The sequence below is a fragment of the Marmota flaviventris genome, chromosome 1 (genome assembly GCF_047511675.1).
Source record: "Marmota flaviventris isolate mMarFla1 chromosome 1, mMarFla1.hap1, whole genome shotgun sequence".
Classification (NCBI taxonomy): domain Eukaryota; kingdom Metazoa; phylum Chordata; class Mammalia; order Rodentia; family Sciuridae; genus Marmota; species Marmota flaviventris.
In genome coordinates this window covers 24,881,622-24,895,325 of record NC_092498.1, presented here as the reverse complement: position 1 = coordinate 24,895,325, position 13,704 = coordinate 24,881,622, and the positions used below count along the sequence as shown (strand labels likewise).

Here is a 13,704-nt window from a genome sequence, read left to right as displayed (position 1 = left end):
AGTAGGAAAGGTACAATGTTTATACTTACATCATTGGCTACCCCTGTATGGATGAGGTCTCGTAGGAACCTCATGACACTACAATTGGCATCCCGGTGATCCAGGGTAGTAGAGGCAATGGCCCACTGTAAGATTGGGATGACTACTTGGCTCCTCAGTAAGGTGACAGGGCTACGCTGAATAAACCTGTTATGGAAAGAGAGGCTGGATATAATAAATGGTGAGATTAGGCTACAAAAAAGCAAGCAGGGTAAAGGATAAAAAAACATGAAGATACCAAAAAGATCAACTGTTGCTATAATTGTAGGGAGGAAGGAATAAATACAGCACAGAAGATTTTTAGGCAGTGAAAATGCTATAATGGTGGATAGTTTTTTTAAAACTCACAAAATGGGTACACCAAAAGTAAACCCTAATGTAAACTATGAACTTTGGGCAATGATGTGTGAATGCAGGTTCACTGATTATAACAAATGGCCCACTCTAGAGGGGAATGCTAATAGAGGAGGCTATGTTTGCTTGTTTGGGACAGAGAAACTGGAGGAATATGGGAATTCTATACTTAGTTTACTCAGTTTTGCTGTGAACCTAAAACTGCTCTTTAAAAAATATTTATTGGAAACAAAAAGGCAAGAAAGGGGCCATATTTTAGATTAGCATATGAAAAGACATGTTGCCAAACTCAATTTCCAATTAAGACTTTGAAGTAGCTTCAAAGATCAGTACAAAAGAGCCTCAACACATTAGAATAGCATTTCCCAAACTATATTCTATAGAACACCAGTTTCCAGGATGTCAATAAGAATTCCTCAAAAACAAGTTGTGTGTTCAATTTGGTTGGAAAATGCTGAATTTTTAAAGTAGTTTTGCTTGAGTTTGGGGGTTTTTTTGTTTGTTTGTTTTAAATTACCACAAGATTTTACCAATTGTTTGTGAGACGGTGGTCTCACTAAATTTCCCAGGTTGATCTTAAACTTGAGATTCCCCTACCCAAGTCTCCCAAGTATTACATGTGTGCAACCACCATCCAGATTATGGAAGATGAGAAGTATCAAGTAGAAATACATACATACATACATATATATATATATATATATATATATATATATATATATATTTTTTTTTTTTTTTTTTTTGGACCATGCTAGGGATTGAACCCAGGGCCTCACGCATGCTAGGCAAGCATTCTACCACTTAGCTATATTTCCTCATCTCCTGTTCTTTCAGATTCTTTATTGTACAGGAAGAATTTTTTTTAAAGAATACAGTATGTTCTGAATTTACTTCACCACATGCAAAGAGTTTTCCAAGAAAGATATCCTGGTAAAACAGAGCTTGACTGCCTGTCCAATAATTCTTTTATCAATTCACAAATAAGGTTTTGTTTTGTTTTTTAAACCTGTCCAAAAACCAACAAAAGCAGTATTCTATATTCAATTCTAAGATGAAATAGTCAAGTCAATAAGACTTCAAATTTTCACTGGTACAATAATTTAAATAGTGGGGCTGAGTGGTAGAGTGCATGCTTAATATGTATGAATCCTTAGGTTCAATCCCGAGCATCTCAAAGTTTTCTTAAAAAATGTATTTAAATTTGTTCACTGACTTGGTTTAAATTCCTTAACAAAGGACCAAGAAGGAATTCAAGCAGAAGGTCAGCAACAATGTTGTCGGTGCTATTGGTAAAAGAAATTTAATGGATAGGAGTGATAGCAGCCTGGTGAGGGTAGAGCTGGACTAGTAACTTCTAAGGCATTTTAAAATCCTAGGAATTCTTTGTTCTGAGATATGATTAAATCTGAAGGATGTTAACCTTCTCAAGGAAAAAGCTGGGATGAAGCATGAAATAATCACAGCGGCATAAACACTATGAGGGTTGTAGAGATTATCTAGTCAAATGTTCATACCAGGCACTTTTTTTTTTCGGATGCTAGGAATTGAAACTAGGGGCCTCCACTGAGCTATACCACACAACCCATACCAAGCACATTTGTGCTTTGTGCATGTTCTCTTCTTCATGGTAGGAACTCAGATATTTTTCTGCCTGCTCTCACCCAGTATATCCTCGTTAACCTCTAGGGATATACCAGTTCACAATTTACCTTTGGGTTATGAATCATTAATCTCTGTTCTCCAATGATCTCATTTTATAGAGAAGGAAATAACCAGGTGTCAGATGGCAAGATTAAGCAGAGATGGGGATGAGCAATTAATTAAAAAAAAAAAGTTTAGTTTGTTTTTCAGAAGGACTTGCCTGGTAGCTAGCCTGAACAGGTCATCTACAGTGTCAGGGTGGTTCTGGAGACCATTCTGCTGTTCCAGGAGTTGAAAGGTAGGGATGCACAGTGCCTAGATTAGAACAGTGATTTTAAAAGAAATACTTAAAGCTACAGCATTCAGACTTGCCAAATATCAACAACAAATACAAAGGGAATAAAAAAGGGCAGCACAGGTGAGAAAAGAAAAGATTGTGATGAGAATCAGATCAGGGAAGCCAGGTATTATGAAGCACGCCTATAATCCCAGTGACTTGGAAGACCGAGGCAGGAGGATTACAAGTTCAAGGCCAGCCTCAGCATTTGGCAAGGCTCTGTGGCCATGTAGTTTAGTGGTAAAGCCCCTGTACTAATTTCAATCCCCAATACTAAGGGGAAAAAAAGAGAAGAGAGAAAAAGAGGTGGGGTGGGGTAGATGGGATATGAATCAGTAAAAGCAAGAGAAAAAAATTTTCTGATTGAAACTGTTTCCACACATGAAATCTACATTTCAGAAGAGGTAAAAGGTATAGATTTCAGTTCATAAAACCAGAAAAATATCATCTCAAAGTTTTATAAGTTTCTGAAAGCAAAGACACTATTTATAAATGTGATCTAGGGAGTAGATGAAGTTTGCATAACAACCCTGAAATGTCAATTTTACGTGAAATAATATCTTGGGAAAAGGAGTAGCACACTTTAATTCCCTTATCTATTGCTCCCAGGTGACTAGAAAGGAGGAAAAAGTAGTATATTAGAGGCATTTTCCAACACCTGCTATGAACTCCAAAACTCTCTCTGTTGCAAAATAAACTAGTTAATTGGCTATTCCAGGCAAGAAATTAAATATACAATTATGTTTGAGTTTGGAAAGCCTATGCTCTCCCACTCCCCTGAAAAACATTCCACTCTATCACAGGAAAACATAAATCATGCAATACTATTTATAATGATTATTATACTCATGTAGCCAAGTTCGCTCGCTTGCTCTTTCTTTCTGCCAATCTCATCTGTACAGAAAACAAAGAGCAAGTTTCTACATTCCTGTTATGAGGAAATCAACATGCATAGAGGGGAAAACATAAAGCAAAGAAATAAAGACATAGTGAAGAATACAATGCTTGGCTTTTAGGTCCTCTAGGCCTGATGCATCTGCTGTGCCAAGGAAACACATACCTGGAGCATGTCTAGAAGTCCCTGCCGACAGCCTTCTTCCATGCCATACTCATCAACAAGGATACTGCCAAGGTACAGGAAACAGGAATGCTGATGTACATGGTATACATTCACCATCTGCCAAGGGAAAAAAATTCATCAGTTTTGCAAAGGGTGGCGGGGCACACCTGTAATCTCACTTACAAGAGACTGAGGCAGGAAAATACCAAGTTTGAGGCTATCCTTGGCAACTTAGGAAGACCTTGTCTCAAAATAAAAAATTTAAAAGGGCTGAGGATTATAGCTCAGTAGCACAGAGTACTGTCAACCCCCAGGATTAATTAGGAAAAAAAAAAAGTAAAAAAAAAAAAAATTAATTAAAATCTTTACCCTTCAAAAAGTATCAACTTAGGTAGCTATTTTCCAGGAAGCAACTGAGAGACAGATTGGTCTCTTTAAGGCAATATAGTAAACCCAGGCCTCAATTTCTCCATAATTTTCAAGTTCTCTATTTAAGAGTTCTTTCAAGCCTTTGATCTTTTATTTTGCTAAAACAATGTTGTAAGAGAATTATCAATATTTCAAACTGGAAGCCATGAGGGAACTCACGTAATATTTGTAAAACTATAACAGTATGTGCTCAAATTTTATTTGCAATATCAACAAGTCTTATTTTTTTAAGACCATATATAAAACCACAATAGCAACAAAAATATCAAATGTCCTTATCTTAGAGAAGACAGTGAAAGAACTCTTTATGTTTATTTTGGGGACTGAATCCAGGGGCACTTTACCACTAAGCTACAGGCTTAAGATGCAAAAACTGTTTAAGATTTTGAGTTGATCTTAAACTCATCTATTTTACTTTTTAAGTAAAAAACTTATTTCCAATCAAGATATTTCAATTTCAACAAAATAAAATCTTAGTACAGGGGGTTGTGGCTCAGTTGTAGAGAGCATTTGCCTAGCAAATGCCTCTAGTGTGAGGCACTGGGTTCGATCCTCAGCACCACATAAAAATAAACAAACAAAATAAAGGCATTGTGTCCATCTACAACTAAAAAATAAATAAAATAAAACCTTAGTACAATATATACATTTAAAATATTTGTTTTTACTCGAGACACATTCACCCATTTAAAATGCCATTTGATCTTAGTATATAAATTCAACTATGAGCTTGGTGGGGGCTGAAGGATTTGGTAATTCTTCTACCAGCATATGCCATGGAATGAGCAAGCATAAGATGAGAGCTATGAATCTATTCAGTGTTACAGACTCAAAACTATATGTACTATTAATGAATGACTGAAATCAGGGGTTGGCCAACTTTTATTTTGAAGGGCCACACAGTAAAAAGTATAGGCCTTAACAGGCTGTTCAGTCTTCTAACAACTTTCCCATGTAGCACACACACAATCAAAGTCAATAGATAATACTTAAAATGTGGGTACACTGGCAAAGTTTATGGCCCTGCTTTGAGGTTAACATAAATACAAATTACTTAGTGATGTAAGCTGAGGCATCTCATGTCGCGACCCCTTGCCCGCAAGGAAGACGCAACTCAGGAATCTTCTCTCAGCAGTTTATTCAGGTCCCTTGATATTTCTTATTCTTTCTTCTTCTCTTCCCGGATGCCCTCCCAGCCTTAATAAAGCATCCCAAGCCCCAATGCAAAGCTGCCGCGTGGAACTTTCTCACAGGGTGGTGAAAAATCATGTGCCAACTCTCTCAGATAAGGAGTTGTTTGTCACATACCACAGCGGAGCCAGCGCCATCTCGTAATGGCGACCATAGTCTGCAGAAACGGCAGAAGCGGCTCACCACAATCTCATATATTGTAGTTCTAGATGTGAGTACTTCATACAGAAAATCTTGCTATCATATTGACTTTAAGGATAAAAATAAATAAAATTCATTTTTAACAAATAAGAGATATATGTGAACAACAAATTGTGGTCTATAAAATATCTTTGGACCAAGAAATAGTGAAGTTTGACTTGCTACAGTTTTTCCCCAAGGAAATTAATCTGTAAGTGCTTAGCTTTGGTATATAAGGGCTGAGCATGACTCATTCTCTTCACATAATTTCACACTGGAATGTAGTCAGACTACAATTATACAAAAGAGATCACAAGTTGTTTTCCTTATAGACAACATATCTACCACAGGCACTTATTTCTTTGAAATATTTTTCAGTTTGCACTTAATAAATTGAGAGCATTTTGGCAGTAAAACTTTTTGATCTAAAGGGTCTTATTTCAAATTCTGTGCATTTAACATTCTGCTTTTGTGGAGAACTTACCTGTGTGACTAGTGGTTGCAGCAGGGCTGCAGAACCTTTGCCTACACAGCGAACAGCAAAGCGAAGGCACCTGCAACAACGCTCTACAATCCGATTATCAGCCCGGTGTTTATTTAGAGTCTCGGATAAAACTGGCCATATCTGAGTCAAAAGAACACAAGAAAGAAAATAATCAACATCTAAAAGCTCAAATAGTGCTCCTACGATGGTACTATCTGATTTGGCTTTTAAATAATCTGGATAAAACTTTTTATAAAAATATACATGACCTGATTTTGGCCAGTGTATGCACACACATATGTGCATAGGTTCAACCCATTACCCATCAGTAAAACTTGATATTTTCTTTTTCTTTTTTTCCTATTACTGGGAATTGAAATCAGAGCCTACCACATGCCAGGCAAGTCCTCTACCATCAAGCTATACCCCCAGCTCTTTTCATATTTTGAGACATGATCTCACTAAATTGCTCAGAATGGGCTCAAATTTGTAATCCTCCTGCCTGAGCCTCCCAAGTCTCTAGATTACAAGGTGTGTGCCACTGCACCCAGCTTATTTTTTTCTTTTTTCTTTTTTGGCAGTACTGAGGATCAAACCTAACACTTCATGTATGCTAGTCAAGCGTTCTACCAGTAAGTCACACTCCCAGTCCCTCAATTGCTTCTGAAGAGAAATAAAGTGATTCTGGACTTTTTTTTTTGGGGGGGGGGGGACTGGGAATTGAACCCAGGGGCACTTTAACCACTGAGCCACACCCCCAGCCACATCTATATTTTATTTAGAGACAGAGTCTTGCCGAGTTGCTGAGGCTGCCTTTGAACTTGTAATCCGCCTGTCTTAGCCTTACCAATCACTAGGATTATAGGCATATGCCACCACAGCTCATAGTGATTCTTTAGGAAGAATATGTTTTGTTTTGTTTTTTATTTTGGTGTGTGGGGGGGGGGGGGGGTGGGGGGGGGATTGAACTGAGGCCCTTGTACATGCTAGGCAAATGTTCTTCATTGAGCTACACCCCCAGCCCAACAACATGTCTGATTTTACTAAAATGCAGATTGCAATTTTCTAAATTACAACCTTCTTCAACCTTCTTGCATGAGAATGAAAATGGGTTACAGAGAAAGAGATGTTTAAGTAGTTTTAGGAAGGCAGAAGACCTTGAACAGAAGACTGGTGTTAAGGAAACAGCATAATTTGATAAACAATTAAGGATATTTAAGATTTATGCAATCCACCTCAAGTCTGAAGCTCACTCCTCACAACTATGACTCCTGATTTTTCACATTTTCCTCAGTGAACAAAAGTACAAGGGAAATATGTTTTCAACAGGGAAACTGAAGCCACTAGCTTTGTCAAAAACATTGTGCTAAGATTTATCAGTCCTCCTAGAAATTCTAGGAATCACACACAGTTAAATCTCTATTTCTTCTTTGGCCTTTCAGTGTATTTCCCCACAGCTGGCTTTGTTATCAAATCTAAAATTAAAAGTATCTGGGTGGGGCTTAGGATACAGCTCAGTTGGTAGAGTTCTTGTCTTGCATGTACAAGGCCCTGGATTCAATCCCCAGCACCACAATTTAAAAAAAAAAAAAAAGTATTTGGATGACTCTGTTCCTCATTTCACTGAAACTGGAACCCTACAAACAAATTTAATATCCTTATGAATTTAGAAGACAACACCTTATTAACCCAGTTACCCAAAGCCTTGAAAGAACAGAAGAAACCTTTGAAATGAACACAAGAAAGCCTTGATTCCATAGGCATCCATTAATACTTACTTCCTGTATGACTTTTTGGCATGGATGAGTCTGTCCATTTTCCACAATGGGATTGGTATGTCTGAGAAAAGAAAAGGGTCCAAAATTGTTAAAGGAGAATAATTTTGCTGAGGACCAGAGCCTTGGTCCCTGTTTGCTTACTTAGTATATCTTTCTTTCAAATGAAGAAAACCAGATAATACACTCATTTACTTATATCAACGACCTTTCCCTCCTATTCCATTCACACCAAAAAAGCACACTTTAAACCATATTATCATTTTTTAAATTTTTTTTATTTTTAGTTGTAGTTGGACACAATACCTTTATTTATTTATTTATATGTGGTGCTGAGGATCGAACCCAGGGCTTCGCATGTGCTCTACCACTGAGCCTGAGCCACAACCCCAGCCCCATATTATCATTTTTTACCACCACTATGCCACTTCCACTATAACCTTCAAATTCTATTCTAACTCTGGTTATTAGGGATATGGGGCACTATTTCCACCTTTTCCATATCCCGTTCCTTTTGTAAACATAAATATGTAGTTTCTTCTAAATTAATAATAAAAATATACACAAGCTGTTTGAATATACCATGAAAAACTGAGTGCTGCTAGCATTAAAAGACAAAAATCTTTAGGCCTTGTTGTCTACCAGAAATGTTTCTTGTAATTCTATTCTGAACCCAATGATAAACAACACAGATCCACAAAAATCTTTAGGCCTTATTGTCTACCAGAAATGTTTCTTATAATTCTATTCTGAACCCAATGATAAACAACACAGATCCACCCGTAAGTCAAATCCAACTCTTCTATTTCTGGAGTCCACTAATTTGAAGAAAAATAAGGGAGAAAAAAACTGCAGGATTACTAACTCCATACTACTCTTTAAAATTTTAAATATTTTTCTTTTTGCAATACTGGGGGGATTGAACCCAAGGTCTTGTACCTCCTAGGTAAGTACTCTACCACTGAGCTCCATCCTCAGCCCTATTCTTCGATTTTAAACACAACATAATAAAAATCTGATTTTCTTTAATTCAAGCATTTATATCTATCACAAATTTTCTTTCATTTAATGTAAAATAATGAATATTATCAATAGGTTCTCAAGAATGGCATATAATAGGGCTTTCCTAATTACATAAGGAAAACTCTGCACCAAAATAGAAAGATATTTGTTGACAATAGCTAAGAAGCAAAAACAATACCTTTATTTTAACTTATCCCACATACATTTTCTTTTCTTCCTTTCTTTTTCTTTTTTTTTTTTTGGTGGTGCTAGGGATTGAACTCAGGGCCTTATGCACGCAAGGCAAGCACTCTCCAACTGAGCTGTACCCCTAGCCCTCCACATAGGTTTTCTAAGTGAATACTACTCTGACATATACGCCCAAGGGGCCCATGAGTTTATAAATTGTGTAATTTAGTCAAGATCGGGCTCTGAATGTTATTCAAATGCCTTTTTAATTATTGAGCTCCTCTTCACAGGAGGATTAATTTCATCTGATTATTGAAGATGGTTTTATTATTATTATTGTTTTTTGGACCATATACCATATAGCAATGATTCTGAAAGTGTGGTCTTTAGAATAGCAAGCAGCATCACCTGGGAATTTATTAGATATACAAATTTGGGGGTACTACCAAGATCCAATGAATCAAGACACTTGAAGGATGGGAACTAACATTTTTGTTTTGATAAACTTTCAAGGTGATTCTGACACATGCTAAAATTTAAGAATCCCTGAAAATGTATATTTAGGGGCTGGGGTTGTGGCTCAGTGGTAGAGTGCTTGCTTAGCACATGCAAGGCCCTGGGTTCGATCCTCAGCACCACATAAAAAATAAATGAAACAAAGGTATTGTGTCCAACTACAACTTAAAAAATAAATATTTTTAAAACAGAATCATATTTATATATAATTATACATATAAATCATATAATTTGCATAGTTATATATACAAATTAAAACTACACACAAATTATTTATAATTATTATATACTATATAATACTATCACACATAATTATTCATATGTAATATAATTACTATATTTTACATATAATTATTATATATAATGTGTGTGTGTGTGTGCACGCATATGTGCGCGTTTTCCTCCCCACCCCATCCCCCACCCCTAGTACTGGGGATTGAACCCAGGGCACTCAACCACTGACCTTTATTTCCAGTCCTTTTTATTTTCTGAGACAGTCTCACTAAGCTGCTAAGGCTACAACCCTCCTGTCTCAGCCTTCTAAATAGCTGGGATTAGGTGTTCCACCAGAACTAGTTCAATTATATATATTTTGGGAGAAGGAGGGTACTGGGGATTGAACTCAGGGGCACTCGACCAATCAGTCACATCCCCCCAGTCCTACTTTGTATTTTATTTACAGACAGGGTCTGAGTTGCTTAGTGCTTTGCTTTTTGCTGAGGCTGGCTTTGAACTGGTGATCCTCCTGCCTTAGCCTCCCAAGCTGCTGGGATTATAAGCAAACGCCACCATGCCCAGCGTTCAATTATGTTTTTAAAGGGTCTTTTGACAGAGATAAACTAAGATTGAATTCTCAGAATTTGACTTTGTACCAAAACTTCAGTAACAGGCTTAGTCTCCTGAAAGAGAGCATTATGAAAGTACCTCAAAATATAAGGAAAAAAGTTTGCCTATTTCATCATATATAATGGATTCATCTGAAATTTTAACCCAAGTAAGAAATCCAGAGTCTCCCTTCTTACCTAAATATCACTGCCAGGCGATCTAAGAACACAGTGGGATCTGAGGATATGCCATTGCTGGGCTCCTGAGACAACAGCTGAAGAGACAGAGAGACATTATCTAGTGGTCACAAGTACAAATCCATAGCAAACACCACAAATCCTTAAACATCAGTTCTGTCTCAATTTCTGCTTATCTCCTTATAAGAGCGTCTTAAAAATTACTCAAATGCTGTAAACTTAATTTAAATTGTCAAAAATTTTCTTTCATCACCCTGTATCTTAAGCCTATATATTATATTTTACGCTCATATACTTAGGAGCAGAAAACAGCATCATTTGATTTTTTCCCCCCACAGATTAAGATATTATTCACATTATATATTATAATGTAGACTGAATATGTTACATTATAATTAAATATATGTAAGATAATATATTTATATTTAGCTTTATGCTATAAAGCTTTCAAATTATAGCTTTATAATATACTCCAAGCAAGTTGCCTATCATTCTTATTTCCTAAATCATTTTCTTTCTTTCTTTTTCAGTACTGAGGATCAAACCCAGGACCTCACACTTGCTAGGCCTTGCTCTAACAACAAGCAACATGCCTAGTCCCTGAAAATTTCTTAGATAAATTTCTACCAGTGTATTATTAGAGATGAATTCCAGAATCATTATATCAAGTTATAAAAACCCTACCATATGTCTACAGTTATTGTGCTAAAAATGTACATTAATAGACATCTTTAAAATATAAGAGAGCCAAGAATGTAGCTTAAAGGTAGAGTACTTGCATAGCAGGTGCTATATAACCAATGTTTGGTTAATGATGGACCATTTATTTATACAATGGTGTTACCATAAGATTGTAAAAGGACTGAAAATATCTTTTTGTCTAGTGACTTTGTAACTGTCCTAACATCAGAGTGCAAGACATTACTGATGTGGTTTTTGTGGTGATGCTGGTATAAACAAACCTATTGCGCTAATGGTAGAAAAGCATAGCACAGTTGGGCATGGTGGCACATGCCTGTAATCCCAGCTACTCAGGAGCAGAGGTAAGAGGAGCACAAGTTTGAGGCTAGCCTAGGCAACTTAGAGACCTTGTTTCAGTAAATAAAAAGGGCTGTGATGTAGCTCAGAGGTACAGTGTCCCTGGGTTCAATCCCTATTACCACTCCTTCCCCCTCAAAAAGTATAGCACATACAATTGAGTACAATACATAAAACTTGATAACAATGATCATTGCTGGTTTATGTATTTACTATACTATACTTTTTATCATTATTTTAAAGTGTACTACTTCTAGATGGGCACTGTTGCACATGCCTATAACCCCCAGTGACTTAGAAGGCTGAGCCAGAAGGGTCTCAAGTTCAAGGCCAGCTTTGGCAATTTAACAAGACCCTGTCTGAAAATAAAAAATGGTTGGGGAGATAGCTCAGTGGTAGAATGCCCCTGGATTCACTCTCCAGTATAGCCAAATAAAAAAAAGAAAGAAGAAAAAACGGTATTCTTTTAGTTATTAAAATTTTTTTACTTAAAATAGCATACCATGGATATACCAGAAGCAGTCTCTATCTCATGTTCACTGCATCTCTTGACTGTATCCAAGAGGCTAAGTCAAGTGATTGACCTAAACAATCTAGGTCTGTATTAAGTACACTCTATCATACACAAAAATACAGAACAGTCTACTACCCAGGGGCACTTCTCAGAATATATCCCTGTTGTAAAGGAATGCATTGCTAGTACTTTTTTTCTTATATGTAGCTACTTTGACACTTACTAATTTTAATAAATTTTCAGTTTATTCTTTTGGCTTTTCTAGGCAGATGAAAGACAAGTAAGTAATTTTGTCTTATTTTCTAACATATTAATATCTTGTATTTGTTTCTTCCCTTGCTTAATTGGACTCACCTTTTTCAATGCCATAACCTGAACAGAACATAGTTCACTAAGACATTCAGTAATCTTATCCAACGGTAATCTGGCAAGAACAAGAGCTGTCCCTGAAAAACAAAGGAAGATGCAAATGAAAATAATTGGATTAATTCAATTAATCAGTCTACATCATACAGACTAACAGAAAAAGCTGACCGGTTTCATTATTTTAAAAAAATCAGCACTGTTTTTAAGATGCAACATTTTGTTATTTATGATTTTTTTTTTCTTTATTTGGCTTAAAAGACCACAGGCTGACTATCACATTGAGTTTTATAACCAAAGTTGTTACTAATAATATTCTCTGTAGCACTAACTGGCTTAAAGATGGTGTAAATATGACTTCCCTTCCAATTATTCAAAGACTTTAAAAATCTCCTTTAAAAAGCAAATGCCCAAACTATTTCTATACACTATTAATGTAATATTTCTCATCCTTCACAGAGATTGTGATTTAGTGGGTCAAGAGGAGACTTAATTTTTTCTAAGTACTTCAGGCAAATACAATCAGAGAAGTTTGAGAAACACTGACATAATACTTTTAGGAAGGATGGGCTGACGTCAAAGATTTCATTTGCATTCTACCATAACACACTCTGTGAGCTTTGTGAAACATTATCTCTGAGCCTCAGTTTTTTTTATGTGTGAAAGTGATTTGAATAGAAAATTAATAATCAAGCTACCTTTATCCTATCAGCATTTTCCGCCAAAATAAATGCTACCTTTGAGCTCAACAGCATAAAAAACAAAACAAAACAAACAATCCACAAATCCACAAGAAACAATGTTTAGATTCAGTGGGGCTGGAAGAAGGATTGGTTCTCTATCCCCACCAACCACTGAAATATTTTCCCCAAATCCAAAGAAACACATATCAGCCAAAGTCCCTGCAAAGTCAAAAACCCTCTGATTCTTATTCATTTCTTTAATTATCATTCAATATAACAGTAATCCTTAAAATCTGAATTTAAAAAACTGAGTGATTTTTTTTCCTGGCAGTCTATGAGCCATAGATGGGTTAGACATTTCTTTAAAACTAGTGGGGAGGGAAGTGGTTGGGGGAGGTGTAACTTAAATACACTTTACCACTGAGCTACATCCCCAGCCTTTTTAATTTTTTAGACAAAGTCTTGCTGAATTGCTAAAACTGGCCTTAAAATTGTGATCATTCTGCCTCAGTCTCCTGAGTTGCTTGAATTATAGGTGTGTATCACCACGCCTATCTTTTAATTTTCATTTTTAATTCATTTCTACAGAAGAGAATGTAAATAAAAACTCTTCTACATCTAGAAGATATCGTAACTGGAAGCCATAATCTACTACAAGTTAGATATTACTTTAGTATCATAGTTAAATGTCACTAGAAAATAACAAGAAAGAACAGCTGACTGATTTAATCAATGCCTTATTATCTATACCCATGAAGGCAAAATCTATGGTATAAAAATAAAATCTATGGGAAATGTGTAGTCATATTAACTGGTAAGGAACCTGGTCACAGAAATAAGAGAATTAGTTCATGCATAAGGTCTTCTAAAGCCTTGCAAAGGCTGTT

The 13,704-nt window shown here is 36.1% G+C and overlaps 1 protein-coding gene across 3 annotated transcripts in view; it reads right to left on the bottom strand.

The window, feature by feature from the left end:
- The window catches only part of LOC114108189 (transportin-3), an 86,146-nt gene that overhangs the window by 15,313 nt on the left and 57,129 nt on the right, over positions 1 to 13,704 (bottom strand). For all 3 annotated transcript variants that reach the window (XR_011707554.1, XM_071612033.1, XM_071612036.1), the window contains exons 13-19: positions 12,126 to 12,217; positions 10,220 to 10,296; positions 7,494 to 7,554; positions 5,716 to 5,856; positions 3,432 to 3,548; positions 2,255 to 2,349; positions 30 to 186 (exon numbers count right to left, since the gene is read on the bottom strand). Coding sequence is in view for 2 of the 3 variants with exons in the window: in XM_071612033.1 (XP_071468134.1) it covers positions 30 to 186; positions 2,255 to 2,349; positions 3,432 to 3,548; positions 5,716 to 5,856; positions 7,494 to 7,554; positions 10,220 to 10,296; positions 12,126 to 12,217 (740 nt within the window). In the remaining variant the exon portion in view is untranslated. The remainder of the gene's footprint in view (positions 1 to 29; positions 187 to 2,254; positions 2,350 to 3,431; positions 3,549 to 5,715; positions 5,857 to 7,493; positions 7,555 to 10,219; positions 10,297 to 12,125; positions 12,218 to 13,704) is intronic.